Source organism: Podarcis filfolensis (genome assembly GCF_964270895.1).
Source record: "Podarcis filfolensis genome assembly, chromosome: 9".
Classification (NCBI taxonomy): domain Eukaryota; kingdom Metazoa; phylum Chordata; class Lepidosauria; order Squamata; family Lacertidae; genus Podarcis; species Podarcis filfolensis.
Window position 1 is genome coordinate 53,263,247 of NC_139610.1, and position 22,577 is coordinate 53,285,823.

The window sequence follows — 22,577 nt, forward strand, 5'->3', positions numbered from 1 at the left end:
ATAGCATGGGGCTGGGTCCAAGATTTACAGTGCCATTCTATGCAGTCTCCCTCTGTTCCATGGGGCTTACTCCTATGAAAGTATGTTCAGGATTGCAGCCTTATGCATTAGTAACTTTGTATTAATGCAACATTTTTATAAGTAACTGTATTTTTGTAATATTTTGTTTCAGTTGTCTATTGTTGCTTCTTCTTTTTTGCACACCGCTTAGGGATATTTTAAATATATTAAGTAGTATATAAATTAAATAATCAAATTAAATTGATGGTGACAAAACTTATAAACAGCACTGAAGTGTTGCATTTATTGGATGGGGTTCTCTATACTGCACTTCTAGAGCTTCACTGAACTCCACATACATTATGGAGGACTAAGCTTCTGGAATAAGGTAGATCAATGGTGTGGACCCTTTTGGGAACATAGGAAGAGGCCTTATATCAAGTCAGACCAATGGTCCATCTAGCTCAGTGTTGTCTACCCTCAAGGGACATGGGTGGCACTGTGGTCTAAACCACTGAGCCTCTTGGGCTTGCTGATTGGAAGGTCGGTGATTCAACTCCCCACAACGGAGTGAGCTCCTGTTGCTGTGTCCCAGCTCCTGCCAACCTAGCAGTTCGAAAGCATGCCAATGCAAGTAGATAAATAGGTACTGCTGTGGCAGGAAGGTAAACGGTGTTTCCACACACTCTGGTTTCTGTTATGGTGTTCCATTGCACCAGAAGCAGTTTAGTCATGCCAGCCACATAACCCGGAAAGCTGTCTGTGGACAAACGCTGGCTCCCTTGGCCTGAAAGCGAGATGAGTGCCACAACCCCATAGTCGCCTTTGACTGGATGTAACCGTCTACGGGTCCTTTACTTTTTTACTTTTACCTTTGTCTACCCTCTCCAGGGTTTCAGGCAAGAGCCTCTGCTGCCTGGAGATGTCAGCAATTGAAGCTGGTACCTTCTAGTATTGATACATCACCCAGGACCAGTTTGAAGGCCAGAGCACAATGGCCCTCCATCACACTTTGGCCCTCAAACTGAGGGAGGAATGAGACACGAGGTGCCAGAGCTGATGCAACTTGTTTTTCCCCTCAACACCACAGGTGCTGGTGAATCCCTCCGTTACCAGTGCCCAGCACATGGAGGAACAAGCTCCACTGGCCCTGGCCCTGCAAGGTGCCATGGCCAATGGAGCTTGTTCCTCCCTTGTCGCCCGGGCACTGGCGGAGGAGGGAGCTGAGGCAGTTTCACCCCAGTGCCTTGTGGCACCAGGCCCAATGCAGCTTGTTCCTTCCTCCACTTTTCAACATTGTGATATATCACTATATCACGATGTTTGGGTGGTGATACATCATGATGTTGAAAAGCTGATATCACCCAGCCCTAGTACCTTCTGTATGCAAAGCAAATGTTCTTCCTCTGAGCCGCATCCCTTCCCCACAAAATTCAAATTGTTAAGCCTGAGAGGCACATTCTTTTAACAGTAACCTTCTGAAGACCATAGGCTGATTATTACACACACTCCCACACTCCCCCCTGTCCTGCATTCAGACAAGTGAAAAGCATTATCAAGGTTCAGTGATAAATTCCAGCCAGGCACTCAGAGTGCAAAGCAGGATCAAGGGAAGAGTTCCAAGGGCCAGAATGAGAGGGCTGGTGGGCCATATTAGGGTCCTGGACCTGCGATCACCTACCATGAAGGAGGTGCTAATATTTTGTACGGCCTGGACTGGATACATTTGCTATACAGAAAAAATGAATGTAGAATGTCTAACGGATGCAATTATGGACTAGGCTATGTGGCCAGGAGATTCAATAACAGGCAGTGAAAGGAAGTAAGAACTACACACTCAATTCAATATACAGGTCCCATTGTCAGCACAAAAGGAAGTTGATGTAGAACCCAGACCTAACTTTAAGCACAAGTAGTTCAGAAAAGCGCATCCAAAATGATCAAGGGGCTTGAGGGCTTGAGCTCCCCTATGAGGGATCCCCGCCCCCTCCCTCTTGCATGCAAGAGATTCGGGCTGCTTCAATGGGAAGGGAGGCATCGCGCTGCCTGAGAGATCCCTGCCCCCTCCTGCTTGCACACAAGTAGGAGTTGGGATGGGGCTGCTCCGAAAGGCAGTGTGAAGCCTCCCTTCCCAGCTGAGGGATCCCCGCACCCTCCTGCTTGCACGCAAGTAGGAATGAGATTGGAGCTGCTCCGATGGGAAGGGAGGCATTGCGCTGCCCAAGCCTCGCCACCACCAACACTCTCGGCCCTCCTTCTCCACCTTCCATGCCTGACCCACCACGCACCGCTTCCCCACCACCACCGAAGAAACAACAACTCAGGGGCTGCCCAGGCTCATGGAGAAAGGAGATAGGAAGCCTCAGAGGAAGGGGAAACGTGGTGGTAGAGGTCAAGGCAGTGGCTGCCCCTCTGCCACTGCCACTGCTGCAGCATCAACGTCCTGAACGTGTAGTATGTATGTATGTATTTATGTATGTATGTATGTATGTATGTATGTATGTATGTATTTAATTAAAGTGTTCCCGGATTCATTGAAAAATCTGGTAACCTTATCTTATGTCTATATGGGTAGGACTCTACTATTGCTGCAGCAGAGTCCAGCTGAAAACACCAACTGCGCTCTTGAAGTTGCTGCAGTCATGAGGATGGGAAGCAGCAGTCAAGATGCCAGCCATCCAGCCTCTGATGCATTTCTGCATGCTACTTTACAGCAGCAAACTGTGCTGCCATATTGCTGCCAAACTGTTATATGTAAAGACAGGCATATGGAACATAGACAGCTGCCACATACTGAATTCATCTAGCAGACTATTGTCTACACTGACATACTCTCCAGGATTTCGGAAAGGAGTCTCTCCCTAGCCCTACCTAGAGACATTGAGAGTGGAATCTGGTATCTTCTCTACAAAAAGCTGATGGTGCTCAACCCCTGATCTATGGCCAGTCCCTGCACATATTTTGCAGGCAATAAAAAGAGAGCCTTTTTGCTTTTTTCAAAGTTATTTTGAGCACCTTTCTGTAAACAAAAGGCAGAAATTTATAGCAAAAATACAATGAACTCTCCTTACAACTTTCAAATAGACGTATTTAAATTAGACTGATCAGGAACAGATTCTGGTCCATTAACTTAGAGAGAGCTTACATTCTTCATTGTCTTAGTACATTTAAATGCACATTCACATGCACATTGAATTCTGTATATATGGGTTGAAATGGTAAACAAAGGTAAACAGTCTCCCCAAAACTCAGAATGACGTTATAAATCATCTACCTGCCAACCACCCAATTGCCATCTTTCTTAATATTCACTAAATTCATTTGAAAATATGCAGTTTACGTTGAGAAAAAGGAAGATTAGAGAGGGGGGGAGACAGAGACAGAGAGAAACTTGGAGCAAAAATTAATAGCAGAAATATGTTGAAAAAAAGAGAGATTTACTTGTTTTGTCCATCTTCCACATAGGTTGTTCGATAAAAGCCAACCAGGGATCCATTTAAACGGCCTTGGAACATCATGGTCAGTAAATAGGCGTCATTTCCACTGGTGGGAGCCAGCTCTTCTTCTGCCTCTACCACCACATATTCCTGTGGTTTGTACTCAAAGCAATGCTTTAGGGTAATTGACTGGCCAGACGATTTCATGAGCAAGGGCATCCTGGTAATCTTAGTCTCTCGGAGGTGAAGCCACAAGTGCCTGGTCGGGCTTCCCAACTGGATGGTGATAGTGACTGATCCATCATACAGATCCGCTTCCATCTCAGGCTTCAGTATCAGGTCATAATGAATCGGACTAACGTAGGTGGGTAGCCTGAAATTTTTCCAATCTCCACTTTCATTATTTTCAGCCGGGCATGGATCTGTCTCACCTGGAGCAGGGCTCACAGTGGGTGATGCAGTTGACACTGAAGTGGGTGATGCAGTCGGCACTTTCCCATTTTCTTCTGAAGAACAGTCCTGCGGTTTTAAGCCCAGGCCCAGGCCCAGACCCAAAATTAAACCTACAGCAGCTATCACGCCACAGATAATGGCCACATGTTTGCTCTTCATGCAGTACATTTTGGATGACTTATCTTCCATATCCATTCTCTGCATCTCCACTCCCCCTGGACCAAAGCTATATATCCAACATTAAAAAGGCTGATTAAACAACAGTGCTGTAGCCTTTAAAAATATATGCACACCTATTGGTTTAGCAAGCTCTGTTTATGTTTAATAGTTTTCTCTCTCCCTCACCCCCTCACTCACTTACTTTTCTGTTCTCTCTGCCTCGCTCCCCAGCCCTCCTACAGAAACTCAAGTTAACTTCTTTCTTTTTTAAAAAAGAAAGTTTATCCGTAGGAAAGTGAACAGTAAAGAAGGATTTGTCTAGAGAGCGGAGACAGAGGAAATTAACACAGAAGAACATTGTAGCTGCTGCAAACGCTTCTTATAAGCAGTTGCAACCCCACCCCCAACTCCTCCTGCTCTGGTCAGAGTTAAATATAAAACAGCGCTGTGTTAATCAGCAGTTGGAGATGATCAAATGCCAAGGCTCGGTCAGCAGCTTCCCAAAAGAGAGATCACAGACTGAGAGGTGTGTGCAACTCCTCAGAAACCTCAACCTTTGTCACTACCTGTGGTTTCCCCCTCCCTGGTATCTTTTATGAGCAATGATTTCCTTGAACTTCCACCCCAGAGATTTGTGCAAGAAAAAAAAATCCCATGGTTCTCCCCCCTATTTTCCCCTCTCTTAAAAAAACCACATGTCTCATTATGTTTGGGTTTCCTCTTTCTGAGTTATGGAGTTTTTATTCCCCCTCTCCCTCTTTGTTCTGTTATTCCATGTGCTTAAAGAAGGAACACTTGGCCATAAAAGAAATATCTTTTTGCTCAAGACTGTAAACACTGACTTTTGGTGTGCACACTGAGCCAAGTGCAATCTTCAAGTGTCCCTTCTGCTTTGCATACCAAGCAGGCAATCAGCAGTGGATGTACATCCCCAATTTTGCTATTTATGGTTGGTTCATTTTGTGTAAACAGATAACTAGGACCCTGGGAGAAATGGATAGCACAAAATGATTTGTGTCAGCTAGTTCTCATGTTGTAATATCAAGTTTTGAAATAGTATTGTATTAGACTTCCTATCATGCACTCCTAGGCTTCCACTTTAAGGAAGGCAAGGAGGCAGTTGCCCCCTTTCCAGATTAACAAAAATCCTCAGATTCCAAGCTTTCTTTCATTCTTTTTAAAGAGGATTTTTCTAGCATTTGCAAAACCTGAACTATTTTATTATTATTATTATTACTCCTTTCATTTCTACACTGCTTTATATTCTTGAGAACAAAAAAATCTCAAAGTGGTTTACAAACTACATTAAAACATCAAATAAAGCTGTCCAGAAGAAAACATTACAGAATAAAGTTAAATATAAAGTTAACACAATTAACAGGGAACTAAAATGTTATCTTGAAGATAATCAAGATAAAACATTACAAAGGAGGTCAGGTACAGAATATACATTTAATGCAGCCAAGTTTACAAAACATGTTATGAGACTTAATGTACAGTCCTATGGGGAGGGAATTTGCACACTCCCCTGAATGCACTCCTAAATATTTACTCAGAAGTAAATCCTGTTAAATTCAGTAGGGCTACTTACAAGTGTCTATAGGACTGGACACAATGGGATTTACTTACCCATTATCATATGTCGAATCGGATTCCACATTTGATTTTACCAATGAAAACCCTTTGGAGATTTTTGTTACTTTTATTTATCTCACTGCCCCACCTTCCCCCATGAATACATTTAACAGCATATCACTTCAATGCTGGTAAGTGGTCAAAGAAAAGCTGTAGACAAACCATTTATAACCCTTCTGTCCCCACACACCAAACAGATTGTTAAGCTTGCCCCATACATCAGAAAAATTTCTGACATGTCCTGGTTTTCGGGTGTAAAAATGGCATAAGGGGGAAATTTTGACAAATCTGCAAAATGTCAGGGAAAACGTGGGTGTATGGCAACGCGATGGAAAAAGCAGTGGAAACTGTTCCAAAAGCTTAAAATCACTATTTTTGGGTTAGGTTTCCCAAAGAGAGCTCAACAATTTTGGTGGCTGTCAGAAAACCCTAAGATTGTGGCATGATCCATGGCTGCGTAACACCATGAACATAGCAGATTAGACCTTTAAATGAATCTAAGGGCTGTTCTGTGCATTGTCAAATTCCTACAGAAAAGCCATTTCTGAATAAAAATGTGACTGCTCTCACAGCCCGGGAGAAAGGAGCACTTAGGCCAATTTAAAAGATATGTAGATTGTCACAAAGCACAAAAATGTGCACACATGGAGATCATCACTGATCTACAGGAAATATTCACACAAACAACTACATGGGAATTCCCTGTATGTAGGAATTCTGTAATGAACAAAGCTGGTCCTCCCAGACTGGCCTGTTTGTTGTGGCTTCTCCTTGCCCCATGTGTAGTTGCTACTGAAATTCCTCTAAAGTTTCACCTTTTAACAATGATTTCATTTAGGTTCAATTGTACTCAGGTCCAGTTACTTAGTCTGGGTCCATCCCATTAGAAATGGTTGGAACAGAAGGTTGTACCTGATGTTCTACTAACACTGCAATCCTATATGAATCTGGTCAGAAGTTATGCAATGGTGGGGCTTACTATGGAAGAACATAAGAGCACAGGAAGTGTCCTGCTAGATTAGACCAAAGGCCCATCAGATCAATTATTCTGTTTACACATTGGCCAAACAGATGCTAATGAGAAGCCCACATGAAGCACATGAGCACAATAGCATGCTCTCATGTGTGCCCATGCAACTGGTATTCAGAAACATGCTGTCCCTGATCCTGGAAGAAATGTGTAGTCAGCTTGACTTGTAGTCATGAATTGGTCTAACCACTTTTTTAACAGCCCAAGTTGCAGAGACGAGAAATAGGAAGTCCCATTACGCAAGCAGATTTCCATTCTGCAAGTGGGCAAACATCACTGGCTGTTGTGCAATATGCTTCAACTGACCCAACGTACTGATATATAGGAGATGTTGCAGGAGCTGCACAACTTATGTTGCATAGATTTCAAAAACAATATAGGCCAAAATGCTGGAAACAATGTGAGCAGTTAGGTCCTTTCTTTCTTTCTTTCTTTCTTTCTTTCTTTCTTTCTTTCTTTCTTTCTTTCTTTCTTTCATGCATGGTGAGATTGTTTGTAGTGTTAAATAAAAATGGGAAGCTTCTGCCCTAAAAGTGGCCTTAATATTGTTGCCATTAAAGGTACTCTTTCATTGACAAGTAGCAATCTTGATCAAGATCATGTGCAGGGGGAAAGACTCAACAGAATCATCCTCCAGAAGTAATGGTCTTACCTGGGTTCACCCCCAGCTACTATGGTCACAACCACACCTACCATTAAAGCACATTTAAAGTACACTTAAAGCACATGGCTTCTCCCAAGACTCCTGAGAATTGTCATTTGTTAAGGGTGCTGAGAATGGTAGCTCTGTGAGGGTTAAATTTCAGCTCCCAGGATTCTTTGGGCTTTAAAAGCATAGTATGGGGGTGAGAAGCAACAACAAAGCCCATGTTTTTCATGTATCTTCCACTTTGGCCTTTAGCTGATCCTGTTGCACATCCTGGAAAAAGATCACCCTCACAAAGACTTGCTATTAAGAGTTGCCCAGCATTAGCCATCTAAAATTTTGTGGGCTGCAACCTTTTTCACTGATAAATTTGCCAAAGCATGGGAGGTCTGTGTTCATGCACAAACTAAACTATTTATTCATTGGTTAAATTTGTACCTTGCTTTTCCACCTAAAGGTGATCGGAGTGCAATAATATAGATACAAGAAAATGCAAGAAAACAGCAAGAAAATGCAAAGTAAAAACAAATTAATAAAAGCAAAGCAGAGTTAGGACATTCTCCCCCCCCCCCCCCCCGCCATGATGTGTACTGTATTATTCAGCTATAAATCTCTCAGTTAACACCAACTACTGCATATTTAGTAGATACCACCCTAAAAGCCAAAGTGCTGTCTAAATAGAATGCCTTTGCTCCCAACTGAACAGTCTCTAGAAAATTTGTTGTGTCTCCCTTAGCAAGGAATTTCAGAGCCAAGGAGAAGCCATTGAGAAGGCCCTCTATAGGTGCCAACTCCCTGGGGCCCTGAGTGCTGAGCACCCACAAAATTCCCCATGAAGGCACCCGCAAATTTTGGTGCCAGGGCCATGCATACTGTATGGCACCCATGGCCCTGGGCACCCACAGTCACAAGGCCAAGTTGGCACTCCTGCCCTCCATGTAGTTCCTGTCAAATGTAACTCAGGTGTTGGTGGGACAGAAAGAAGGGCCTCTGCTGAGGAGATTAAAAACCAGACAAACTTGTATGGGAGAATGTGGCCTCAACCTAAGTCATGAGGGCATTTGGAAGTCATAACCAGCACTTTGAATTGTGCCCAGATTTAAATGTGTGTGGCATGGAATGGAGGAAATCATGACAAATTTGTTTTATCTCTTTGTTATTCTTCACAGTCTTGTAATCCCGATTAGAGAAATATGAAACTGACGCATTATACGTGTCAATACTGAACTCAGTGAACCAGGATGTAAATGCTTCATTTCTTCCTATGTCATGCCTGATGACTTTACTTTTGTTACTTCCATGGTATGTCCTATTTTGTTCTAGCAAAAGTCTCAATAAATATATTGATTAAAATAAAAAGATAAAGAACCCCAGATGGTTAAGTCCAATGATCAATGAGATGCTGGTGGTGGTAGTAGTCTACAATATCTGGAGGGCACCATGTTGGAGACTCTTGATACAGCATTGGAGAACCTATGGATCAGTTTTAGAATCAAGCATGGAAAATGGCTGTGCTCATTTGTGAGAAGCAGATTTTTATTTTTATTTACCAGCTCCCTCAAAGTCTCCTGAGTGTGTGGCAAAACAATGAGTTCTGCTTGTGGCAAATATATCAGAGCAGGGCATTATGTAGGAAGAAAGAAAACAGAAGTGTGCAGACATGTCTTATGCTGCAATAATCACCTTGGTAATCTAGGCAACCTGAATGATGGTCAGAGAAGCTCAACATCCATGTTGTATCACATGCCTCCTGATGCAACACAAAAATCTACTTATTTGGCAAGTTTTGGTGTGACAAACAAACACTACAAACCCTCACAGCACTGTCTTAATATCAGACTAGTCAACTGAAAGATTCTCACCTCCTAGAGGGTACAATTTAGGCCAAGTTTCAACTGGTTGAAATAAGAAGAAATAGCAAGCAACTATATTTAAGCCATTAGAAGCAGAAAACATCTTGTTAGCCCATAGGTGAGAGACCTTATTGTACTAATGACAACACCATGAGATGGCAGCATTGTTTACAGCTGCAGCAGAAAGAATGGAGGCAGCCAAAAAATCGGAAGTCTCAACAGGCTACACAAGTCAAAGCTGGTGTGTGAGGATTTGGCAAATCATATTAGCTGAAAATTTGACCCACTTTCTGAGCTGACCTGCTTACCTAATTTGGGTCAAATAACAGTTTAGTTACTGTAGCTGGATTTAATATTAAATTTTCTTGTGCTTTTTCATTCTTCTACACTGACTTGATGCCTACCGTCCATCTATTATCAGCATATTCTCAACATAGTTATATTAATTTTATTTTATTTTTAAATGATGCATTGTTTTACCTACATCATCTCAGTAATAATATTTACAACACTTTATGGAAGGTCATCATTTTTATTATTGTAGAAAGAGTCTGGAGCTGACAAATTATAGTAAAGCTATGAGAGAGATGAGGTTCAAGGGAGAGATGAGAATTGGTGGCTTCTTGGTTCACGGATCAGATAGCAGCTCCCAAACTATAAGAATCTAAATGAGGTCATTGGGTAATTCACACCTAGCGAGTTTTGCAATGGGTTCTCTGTGGATCATTAATTAGCACTCTTCAGTTTTTATTGCCTTGCTAATTTTCATAGGATAAGTCACTGAAATAATGCAAATTTGTAGAATGCTGTTACTTATCTTTGAACCCAAACATCAAATAAACCAACAAGACCTCAAGTATAGGTAGTATGAATTAAAAAAATAGTCATGATGGCAAAATATAGTCTTTGATTTATCTGAATGAAGAAAAGAAAGTGATTTTGCAATGAGGGAAAGAACCATAATTTCAAAATCATAGGAGCCAATACAGACTAAGCAGATGAGTTTATTTTATTTTATTTAAATGACTTCATTATGGGAAATTACAAAACCTGGGAAGTTTTGAGTTGCCACTGAGCTGTAGTGAAGTATTTTGTTCCAATGTTGTTCATGAAGCTGCCAGGAAAAATGAATTGCAGCCCATAATTTTATATTTATATTGTTTCTATTCCAGAAAGTCATAGATGCTTGCTGGCACAGGCTGGATGTCCTGCATTCTTCATTCTTCTTCATTCTGCTGTGGTGGTGGTTGGTTTTTTCCCTATTTTCTCTCCCCATTTCACTTGGTTCCTGATCCAGCCATGAAGGGCATGGTCTCACCTGTACAGGATGTAGTCTTCACACTTGGTCTCCTGTGCTGCTGCTTACTTTTTATACTGCTGTGTTTCTGTGATCCTAGTTTTTCTTGATAGTTCCCTACTGGGACCAATCACAGCTGCCATCTGGACAGACCTTTAGTATTACCATACTACAGATCATGCATGAGACCTGACCAGCTATTTTCTCCACTTGCTCCCTGCTATATAAGATCACATGTAGGAAATTCTATGTAAACTGAACTATACCTGAAAAGTGTTCACAGCAGCATGCAACCGTTTCTGGTATTTAGGGACTGAAGGGATCATGTGGTCACAGGACTAATTCAGTTGCATGTCAAGGGATACCTGCTCCTTCAGGGGGAGTGTAACCCACTGAGAGCAGGCCACTTCCCACCCATCCAATCTAGGGAACTGCCCACAGTGCCTCACTCTTATCTGGATTGAGCTTCAGTTTGTTAGCCTTCATCCAGTCAATTTCCAAGGGAAGAAAATGGTCCAGCACATTCCCTGACATCCCTGAGAAGTAGAGCTGTGTGTCGTCAGCATATTGCTGACAACATACTCCGAAACTCCATATAACCCTGCTCAGCAGTTTCATGAAGATGATGAACAGCATGGGGGATAAAATTAAACCCTGAGGAACCTCACACTGAAGGCTCTATGAGGCTGAAGAGCACTCCCAAAGCATCACGCTCTGGAAATGACCATCCAAATAGGACTGGAACTACAGCAAGAGGTGCCACACACCCCTAACATGGACAGCCACTGCAGAAGGACATCATGGTATCAAAATTTGCTGAGAGGTCAAGGAGAATTAACAGAGACACATTTCCTCATTTTTCTCCCAACAGAGGTCATCATACAGAGTGACCAAAGCAAAACCAGACCTAAACTCCAATTCAAATGGATCTAGAAAATCAGTTTCCTCCAAAAGGGCCTGGATCTGGTCCACAACATCTGCCCAAGAATCTCCTATCTCCACTTGCCTACCACCCGCATCAGAAAAGGAATATTAGACCTTATCAGTAGCTTTGGACAGTGATTCTTATTCATTTGTGTAAGGAGGTTGAAATAAAATGTAGCCATTTGCTTGATTTCTGCTGACAGGGCATAGGAGCTGCTCTGGAAAGACTCAAAGAAGTCAACAAAGGAAAGAAGAAAAAAGAGTAGGACAAATCATAGAGAACATAAATGAAACTGGGACAAGTTCTGCTCTGATGTAAGGCTAACAAACTTTGTGGAGTAAGAACAGAAGACCAATTGGTTCCTTGTTTTGGAACATAAGAGTGCAATGGGTTAAGTGGCTCCCATGAATAGACCCCCATTCTTAGCCTTTGGAGTCTTAAATTTCCATTCCCCAGCTGCCGCCAGACCTGTTTCCTGTAAACTCTGCGATCCAGGCTTCATCAACTTGGTGCTGTTCAGCTATTTTGGACTACAACCCCCATCATCCCCAACAGACACATCTGGGAAGGTTGGCAAAGGCTGGAGTAATCAGGACACTACAGTTTGTATTCAGGCAATGTTACTATATGCCAGCTCCAGAAAGCATTCTATGCCTTGATTTTAGCTGTTTATTTAATTTAAGAAACGTCAAGCTCGCCTTTTCATTTCTTAAGCAAACAAACAAACCTCAGGGTGGTTTACAGAGCAAATTGGGGAAAACAGGACTGGGAACGTTAGGAAGGTTGGAAAAAACCCTCAGATGACTGAGTCCAGACTCATAAGCATTACAAAGCTAGAGGCATATGTCACTTGTCTGGCTCACTATAAGACTCGATCATTGCATCAGTCCTCGGATTCATTCTATGAACAGATTTTTTTCTGAAGGAAAGGCATTGCTATGCTCAGAGTTTGATGAGAACCAACCCTTTCAGACTCAGAAGTGTGTGTTTGTAAGAGGGAGAGAGGGAGGAAGAGAAATGAGTTTTCCCCCAATCCTATCTGGGGTTCCTAGGGATTGAACCTGGGACCTTCTACATGCCAAGCACTGAGCTCTGGCCCTTCCCTGATTTCCCTATAGAATAAATTGTTGATCTATGCTACAAGCTGAAAGGCATTCAAACCTGCCACCTTCAGGGAGAAGCAGTCACTGCCCTGACTACTTGGCTATTTCACCTCCCTCAAAACTCATTGCAGGGAAATTTAAGCATCTGTAAGAATGAGGAGGAAATATGGAACTGATTGTCCTGAAAATTTAAGACCCCAAAGAAATACAATAGAAATAATTCCCCTGGCTCCATATTTCCTGTGGAATTGAACACTGACCTCTTCATCTCAGCTCTTAATGCTGTCAAGTGATCATTAATTCTTAGAACTGCCTAGGGTGTAAACACTGGTGCTTTATGGAGAGCCTTGGTTTATTTAAAAACATTTTCTTTTGCCATAATTCTCACTTGCAACTTGTAAGTGATGTCCTCTTGGAATTGTACATTTTGGAAACACCAGGACTTTGCTCTGAGTGCACGTAATGAAAGCCATTTGTAATTTCTCTTCCAGCTTTCAGACTGAAATGCTTGCAAACTGGCTTATTCTGTAACTCGATCTTTACTACATTTTCTTAAAAAGTCACATTATTCCCAAACAAGCCTGATTAATTCAGAACGTAATAGCCCTGCCAGTGCTGGATTGATCTATCTATTATACTTTCAAAAGGTGGCCGGCCAGATGTTTTTGGGAAGGTAACAACCACCCAGCTGTTTGTCCTCAAAATCTGATATTCAGAAGCATATTGCATCGGAACAGAGGGATTCCATTTGGTGAATAATTTAATTACCACCCAGTCCAAAAGCCCTCCAGAAAACTGAAGTTTTAGCAGCACATGTGAAAATTGGCAGAAATGAGCTGCTGCATCAGATCTAGTCCAGTATTCTGTTTCCCACAGTGATCAGTCAGATGCCTCTGGGAATCCCACAAGCAGGACACACGACCAATAGTTCTCTTCTCTTATTGTTCGCCGCAGCTGGTGCTCAGAGATCTGATGCCTCTGAGAGTGAAGTAGCCATTTAGAGCAGGCTTCCTCAAACTCAGCCCTCCAGATGTTTTGAGACTACAGTTCCCATCATCCCTGACCACTGGTCCTGCTAGCTAGGGATTATGGGAGTTGTAGGCCAAAAACATCTGGAGGGCCAAGGTTGAGGAAGCCTGCATTCAGAGACATGCATCCTCCCATCCAAGTGGCCATTGATAGCCTTATCCTCCATCAATTTATCTAATCCTCTTTTAAAGCCATCTAAGCTGGTGGACATCTCCACATCTTGTGGTAATGAATTCTACAGAGAACAGCATAGGAGGTGGGTCTGAGAACTGCCTGCAGAGGATAGGGAAATCTAGAAAAATCAGCTCCACTGGAAGCCTCTGATGTCTGATGAACAATGGGTCTGGGTTCAACCTTTGGAATTTTCTTTAAGGGCTCTTGAGTAACAGGAATATCAGACTTCATTTTTATCAATGAGGGAGGAAACCAGGAGAGTTAAGCCTATTTAGTATACAAATGTGCTTTGCTATATCTTCTTAAAAAGCATTCTGTGTTACCTAGGGCCAATTAAAACCTGGCTTCAGGGGTTAAGGAAATATAGTGTGACTTCTGAGCAGCAATTGCATTTGCAAAAAATATCAGTACAGTACAGAGATGCTATGCACATGCAAGAAGCTTCAGTGTGGATTGTACCCACGCCATTAAACAGACATTTACAGGCTTGTGAGAAACTCTTGACATTTTGTGTACAGGGAACTTTCTTTCCTACAATATGTAAAGGAAGAGAATTCTTGGCTTGGCTTTCACACAGCTCTATCAAGTGGCCTAACCTGTTTACAGTGTGATTGACTACTCCATGTAAAGACCACAGATCTCTCTGTCTCTCCTCATTTACTGACTTAGTAAAGTTATTGCCAAGCAATTGTGATGAGGCTTTTATGATTTCTTTGAGACAAGTAATACGGGGACAAAGTTATCCAGAATAAGTGACCTTATAAAAGTGAGGGTGGAATTCAACCTCACATTATGATAATCATTCCATCAGCTCAAGCATTTCTCCTGATCTCCTCCTCTCCTCCCCCTGTGCTGTTCTGGGAGTTTTCTCAACCCTCCAGAGTGGATTTGGGGGAAGCATGGGGGTGAGGAGAGGGAGGGGGAAGCCCTGTTGTGATAGTAGGAGTCCACACACTGGATTCTGCTGGCAGGACAGCTCAGTTAAATCTAGCCTTGTATGTATATTGAACAATGAAAACAAAGATGGGCTTTAAGACTTCATGGTGTGCATAACTAAGCCTGCATAACTGAAATATACTCAGAGTCGCAAAGTGATTTCATGCTCTTTATTCAGCTCATAGTGGTGAGGAGGAATGAATGAAAGTCCCCTCAAAGCATCTGCTTTATATACATTATTTACACAATGGGCTGCACATGATTGGCTAATTCCGGAATTCTACTGTAAGCCAATCAGGTTGTGGATTCACTTCTATCTGGAGCATGATTGGGTGGTTCCTTCCAACCAATCATACTGCTGCATTGTTCTAGGACCAATCAGACTGCTGCCTTTTGGATCCTATTGTTCTAGGACCAATCAGACTGCTGCAGTTTGGATCCTATTCAACTCAGTACATAACAATAACTATACCCAGTTACCTGAGAGAAAGTCCCACTGAATTCAATGGGATTTACCTCTGAGACATAAGGGTAAAAGTCAGTTCACAAAGGCCCTTCGAGAGAAATGGAAGCAGGAGCAGGGGATTTACAGTGAGCTGGCAAATGTTTCTATGAACTTTTTTTTTTACATTCACCACTTGGTCTGGAAATGCTGCCCACAATATGTAAAAAAAGACACAATACCCAGAAGAGTGCTACCAGATCCTTAAAGAGGAAACCCCACAATTTACACATACCGTTGTTCTGTAAGTAGACAGAAGCCCCCAAGGACAGTGTTCATGTGCTGGGGATTGTATAAAACTATCTGCTAAGAACAGTTTCTGTAGTTTGCTCCATGTGCTTAAGTTAATTTAAGCTCCCCTAATCTTTTAATACAGTTTTGTCCTGTTTGTACTCTTGTTAATCCACTGGCTTCCACAGGGCCGCCAATATTTTATCAGTTCTAACAGGTGCAAGTCAAGGTATGAAGGTACTGGGCTTCTGAGACAGGGAAGTGAAACAGGAGAAGGGCAGATGTAGAGTCGAGAGGGAGATAACAAATTTGTCAAAAGATTTAAGTGTTGCAGGAAACGTCTGCAGTTCAGCTCTCTTAAGCTCTGCTTGTTTGACCCTCTTTTAACTTCTGTTTAGCCTCTTTTTCACTTTCTGTTTTGAGACTATATTTACTGAGTTTTATAAATGCTGTATAATCAAGAGGTGCAGTTAATACAAGGAGCAATGGACCAAATATAGAAACCAAAACACAAGCCACTCAGGCAGACAACCCAAGTTATCAGTATGTACAGTGGCGGGTGGCAGGGTGGGGCAGAACCATGGAAACAGCCTTCCTTCATCCTAGCTGCCAACTTTTCCATTTTTTTTAAGGGAAATTCCCTTATTTCGAATAGGATTCCTCTCAAGAAAAGGGAAAAGTTGACAGCTATGTCCTTCATTGGTGCCATTGCAGCTTGCCTGGATGAAGCTGAGGCAGGGAAGGGTCATGACAAAGTCAGGGCTACGTGGATATACAGGTGGAGCATCCATATAGCCCTGACCTCACCTCCATCCTCCCCCACTGCTGCATTCAGGTAAGCTGCAGTCAGGCCAATGACAGGTTGTCACAGCATACCTGCTGTGGAGTTCATAGCTACAGGAGGTAAATGACACTGGAGAAACCACATCCATCAGAAAGATACAACGCAAGTGCAGAAGACACGCTGCCGCCGCCACCACCAATGAACTGAAATAACTGGTCCAGTAAGGGTCTTCCCTTCCATCAGTAGAAGGGAACCAGCATCACATGCTAGCCAAATGCACAGACAGTGAGAGCATGAATGCTGCATGCATGAGAGAAGGGCTAGCCCACATGGCCCCACAAGTTCTGCATTCATTTCTATCAATACATTGGGGATCATCTTTAACCCTTTAAGTTTGTGCGGATGGGAGTGAATCTTTGTGAAGTTTGCTTCTGTATTGTTATGAGTTTGTGGGGTGCCAGGGCCCCCTTCTAATTCCTAGATGTTAGAATTTATTCAGTGCTTGGAGTATTGAAGTGAACTGCTAAGCGCTGGATTTAGCAAAGTGCTAAAATACAGGCCAAACCAGCTTTCTCGGTCAAGGAAACCTGCTTGGGAGAAGACCATCAAGGAGAACAAAAGAAATGTAATGGCCAAGTCGTTAAGCAAACAAAGACAGGGATCTGCACCATTAGCCAAGGTTCTGTACCAGATGGCAGAGAGGTGGGCCCTCTCCTTCAGCAGAGCTGAGTTTCAGTTTCAATGCAGTTCAGCTTTATGGAAGCAGGAGGAAAAGTTAGTTGCAGTTTTCAAGTGGCATATAGCTGGAGAAGAAGGTATCAGAGCAATGGGGGCTAGCAGTCTAAATCCAAGGTGGCAGCTGTGGGAGAAGCTGGACCCTCTTGGAGTGTAGTGCTGGAATCCCCTCCACCGTAGGCTCAGGTTGTATATATGTGTAAACAAACCATATATCATAAAGACACCACAGTCTCTACTTTGCCTCATTTACAAAGGAAACACAAACGCTGGGTAAACTCCTGGACCCCTGGAATCCTGCACTGCACAGCAGAGATTGGGGTGGTGCGTGACAATATTTTACTTTCAACAACTGGATGTTGTTCATCGTAACATTTTTGGTGGGGGGAAACTATTTCTCAGTGCACACATGTAACCCTACTCAGTTACAGGTTTTTTTGTGGCAGCAACATGAATTGGAAAATGGTAGTTTTGCACAGGTTTCCTATTTTCAAGTCAAATGCTGCTTTTATTGCATTTGTAAACATTAGTTGCCACAAAACAAGCTAGTTTCCAACACTGGAAATTGTACAGAGAAAGTTCGCACTAGGAACAGCAGAAAGATAAGAGGTGTGTGTTTGTGTGTGTGCTTTTAAACAGCTTGCATTTAACCAAAGTCAGTGAGTTCCATTGTGTGGTGCAGATTTTCACATCTGCAAATCTATGACACTGTCATGGGCACAGACCACAATCCCATTTCACAGAGGAAAAATGGGGAAAGTTCAAATGAAAACCTACTCCCCCACCACATATAAAACAGATGAAAAAGAGACAATTTCTCATTCTTCACAAAAAATAAACATGCAACTGAACACTCCCCTAAAACTAGTTTAAAAGATGGGAGAAGCAAAGAACTTTGGTGGGTGTTTTAATACCCATGTGATACCCTTGGATGTCATGTTGGGAACTCCAGGGCTAGATCATGTCAGAAATGGAAGTTTTGAACCTAATGTCTCCTATTTTCACATCAGCTAGTGAGATTTGAGTGATTTCTGAGCAGACTTTACAAGGGCAGAGACTCACAGCAGGTACAAGGTGGTCTTGCCTCCATTCACATTCAGCTTCTACCGAGTATGGATTTGGCCACAGGCCCTGTTGTCTTCTGCTACTTGGCAACCCACAAATAATTCAATGTTATGCCACAAACAGGATCCAAATTGGCAGATGGCGCTGCGGCCTCATTTTAGCAAACAGACAAGTTCTTGGTACAGTCGGCCGATCATTTGGCTCCCAGCCACTGCCACCTTCCGCAGGGTGTCTGTCTCCAAACTGGGCCAACTCTCATTCTGTAGCACAGCAGTCAAAATTAGGAGGCATACCATGTGCATCAGGCAGCAAAATGCTCTTTTGAAATACTCTGGGAAAAGCTCTAAGCTCAAGGAAACTGATGATGCCGCAGTTCATCTGGATGACCCATAGGTCATTTAATAGGTGCATTATCTTCTGTCATGCTGCTCTAGTACTTACGTTATCAGATTAGAATTATGTGCAGTGTGCAGGGAAGGACTGTGATAGCTAGATGTTTTTTAACAGCAGGAAAGGAAACGTTGCAATGGATCAGAAATCCATAACAAGTGGCAGCGTCTTGCTTTTTGGAAGAGCTCCCATCCGTAGGCATAAATATTAGTCTTTGAGAATATTTTATTTGAGTCAGCTGTTCGGGGTCTTGTTAGACCAGTGGTTCGCAAACCTTTTATTAGGGACCCTTCTATAAATATTGTTACAAGCACCCAAATCTCCAAGCAGTGAAATATTTCAAGCATGCCAGCACATTCATTGTGTTTGGTATCCTTAGAAAGAAGGTCAAAGGAGATGGCAATGTCTTTGTGATATATGGTTTTATTTATGCATATATTTAGGCTGAGCGTAGGGCTCACAGCATTAACGTTCCAGCAGATCTTGCTGCCCTATTACGTTTCTAGGAAGATCACAAAAACCATAGCTTTGAATTCCAAACAGAGAGCAAGGAAAACTCTATGTCTCTTTCCAACCCAGGTATGTTTTTACACTCACTGATGACAACACCTCCAGCCAGTAGACAAGGGAAGGCCTGTCCCCTTTAGTCCATGGAAGCATCTCCAGCTAGTTTCCAACCAGTTAGTCTACACTTTCGTCATGCAAAGAGATACTTTACAGACCTGCTAGAGTCATTAACTTAACCAAGACACTGTTTTGACCACTTGAGCCACCCCTCTTTCTACAGAATCCCACCTCAGAGATATAAAACTGCAGACTTCGAGGGGACCCAAATACCACACTGGGTATTGTCACCTCAGAGCTCTTGGTTCCTCTTCTTGATCTCACGGACCATAAAATGGTGGCAGTGACATGGTTATGTATTAAACTAAATGAAAGGCCACCCTAGGTTCTTTGGGGAGGAAAGGCAGGCACTCAGTTTGATAAATAAACAATGTCAGCCATTTCATACAATCATGCAGTGTATCATTAAACTCTGAACTTCGCTCCCAAAGGAGGCAGTGATGGCCACCAGTCTATATGGCTTTAAAAGCGGATTGAACAAATTCATGCGTGATAAGGCTATTGATGGGACGCGGGTGGCGCTGTGGGTTAAACCTCAGCGCCTAGGACTTGCCGATCGCATGGTTGGCGGTTCGAATCCCCGTGGCGGGGTGCGCTCCCATTGCTCGGTCCCAGCACCTGCCAACCTAGCAGTTCGAAAGCACCCCCGGGTGCAAGTAGATAAATAGGGACCACTTACTAGCGGGAAGGTAAACGGCGTTTCCGTGTGCGGCTCTGGCTCGCCAGAGCAGCTTCGTCACGCTGGCCACGTGACCCGGAAGTGTCTGCGGACAGTGCTGGCTCACGGCCTGTAGAGTGAGATGAGCGCACAACCCCAGAGTCTGTCAAGACTGGCCCGTACGGGCAGGGGTACCTTTACCTTTACCTTACTAAGGCTATTGATGACTACTAGCTATGATGCCAGTGCTCTGCCTCCAAAGTTGAAGGCAGCAATGCTTCTAAACACCAGTTCTCTCCAGGAGGGGAGAATGCTGTTGTGCTTGAATCCCGCTTGTGGGTTTCCCACAGGCATCTGGTTGGCCCCTGTGAAAACAGGATGCTGGACTATATGGGCCACTGGCCTGATCCATCAGACTATTATTATGCTCCTATGTCTCATTATAAGGCAGCTTCCCATGTTCTCTCCCCCCATCCCCACCGCATGTGCCCTGCACATTTGTTCTAGGGGTTCCCCTAGCCCTCTGGAGCAGATTTGTTGAGGGTGCAGGGAATATGCAGGGGAAGGAGAAAGGGACAAGTCCCCTTGCCCAAGCAGAAATCCTTACATTGATGGGATACATTAACTGGATACCACCCCTAGGAAGTTAAATCTCCATCAAACTATCTTCAGCTTCCAACAATGATAACGAAAGCTCAAACCAATGTCTGTCCCTGGTACCCCCCTGACATGGTACCATGTCTGTCTGTAAGTCATGGTTACTAGTTTCCTGTGAATGTGTAAACTGCTCCTACTTGATGTCTCTCTGCTAGTGAGTAAAAGCAACAAACCACGTATCTTATACTGAGTCTGACCACTAGTCCGCCTACAGTAGCTCAGTATTGTCTACACTGCCTGGCAGTGGCTGTCCAGGGTTTCAGACATGGGTTTCTCTTAGCCGTAACTGAAGATGCTGAGTCTCTGCATGCAACAGAGATGCTCTAATACTGAGCCTTGACCATTCCCCAAGAAGCTAGCCCACCCAGCTCTCATATGTGTTTGCCAACGTTTCATGCACCAAAGAGTGTTTATGGTCCAACCCTGCAGTCAAATAGCTTCTTACATTCATTTCTTTTTTTTACTCAAGTGCCTTCATATTGTGACATTTTAAAAGTAATACTCAATAATAGCTTTAATCGGTACATGAGCCAGCAGGCGTGAATGGACTTGGACCTGACACTGAAGTTGTACTTAGTATCCCTAAAAAGATAACAAATGCCATCAAAGTCCCCAAAGATTTAATCTCTTCTGGAATTCACAGTGGGACATAAACTCTGATAAAGAGGGTGAGGTTTATTGCTCCGTATAAAGTCTTGATCGTGCACATTGTTTAATTGATGAGATGATAAGATAGCTGAAAATCTTGAAATTGCTCCGAATTGAAACTGCTTCAAGGAAGAGACAGTCAAGAAACATAGCCCTGAGTTTCGATGAAGGCTTTTTTTGTAAGCACCATGTTCATCAGAAATTTAGGATTCTGAGAATCTCAGCATTCACTGAAACCATTTAGCTAGAGACACATGGTATTTTACAAAGAGGATTGAAAGCAATCTACTAGAGCTTTTTCTTGGTATATACTGTCATAGATCTGGAATACCAGAGTCTGTTAGAGAATGGTAGAAATTAATAAACAGTAGTATTAGATAATATTTGGGATATGAAGGGAAAATACAAGCTGCAGAAATGAGCCAGACAAGAAATTCCTGGACTAGTTTATGCAAACCAGTCTGCCCATGCTAGCTAAGCTCAGAACTGTTGAGAAACAATGAGGAGCATGGCAGTGGGATACTAAGGGCCATTTGCAATGCAAAAAGCTATCCTTCCTCCCTACTTGGAGGAGTGGACAGAGACAAGATATTTGGGAGATTGCGATGGTGTGATGCTACATGAAAATGTGTTGGTCTGTTGGGATACTGCCAGGGAGATAAAGCCCATCATGGCCCCCACGTCGCCTCCGGACGATCCATCAATCTCCCGTAGATACAGTATCAGCAATTAGCGACACGAGCTCCAGAAAATAGCTTGTGACATTCCAGAGCTGATGCACGCTCTATCAGCAGAATTCGCACAGCGAAAGATGCACGCAGGAGAGCATTATTTAGAAGTTTATTCAGCATTGGTCAGAACAAAGAAAAAACATGACTGCCTGCTTCGGTCTGCTCAGGCACAGAGAGGGAAACGAAAGCAGAGACACAACATAAACTTCCCGTGAACAGGAAATATGCAGACTCTGTGACTCACAAAGCCTGCTCCCTTTTAAGGTGGAACGGAAATATCCTAACACTAACAACATCTGGAGGGCCATGGGTTCTTCATCCATGCTATACAGAGCAGAAGTCCAGCCTAGTGAGGGCACCTCAAGTTATCTGGTTATCTGGGATCCTGTGAAGCACATTGAAGACAAATCTGCAGAGCTCTGATTATCTACATCCTCAGGTCACATTGCAGTTACATCCTATAGACCGTAATCCTCTTAGGCCAGAGCTCCTGGTAAGGGTTGCTAACTCCTGCCTTGGAATAGAAAAAAGGATTCCAGTGTAGCAATATTGCTATGGATTGGGTTGGTGTTGAGAAGAGGAATGAGCCTGGAGGGGCTAGGGGAAACAGTGGCCACAGGAGAACAAGGCACCCAAGGATATAAGAGCAGGTTGTGGGGAAGTGAACATTAGGATGCAGGGGCAAGGAACAAAGACATCAAGAAGACCAGAAACATAAGAGGACAACAGTCCATAACATAGTTAGGATGTTCCAGAATTTGTTGGCTGGGCTGGCATTAGTATCTGCTATCCCTGACAGATGCTTAGAACATAACATGCTGGTAGGGCCCACTGCCAATAACTGTGCTGGGGACCTCTTTTTTAAAATTGGCCAG

General features: G+C 43.1%; 1 protein-coding gene across 1 annotated transcript in view; it reads right to left on the bottom strand.

The window, feature by feature from the left end:
• Positions 1-4,613, bottom strand: part of ENPEP (glutamyl aminopeptidase) — a 56,064-nt gene extending 51,451 nt beyond the window's left edge. The window contains exon 1 of the mRNA XM_083571134.1: positions 3,442-4,613. Within this exon, the coding sequence (XP_083427260.1) occupies positions 3,442-4,094 (653 nt within the window). The 5' untranslated portion in view covers positions 4,095-4,613. The remainder of the gene's footprint in view (positions 1-3,441) is intronic.
• Between the last annotated feature and the right edge of the window lie 17,964 nt (positions 4,614-22,577).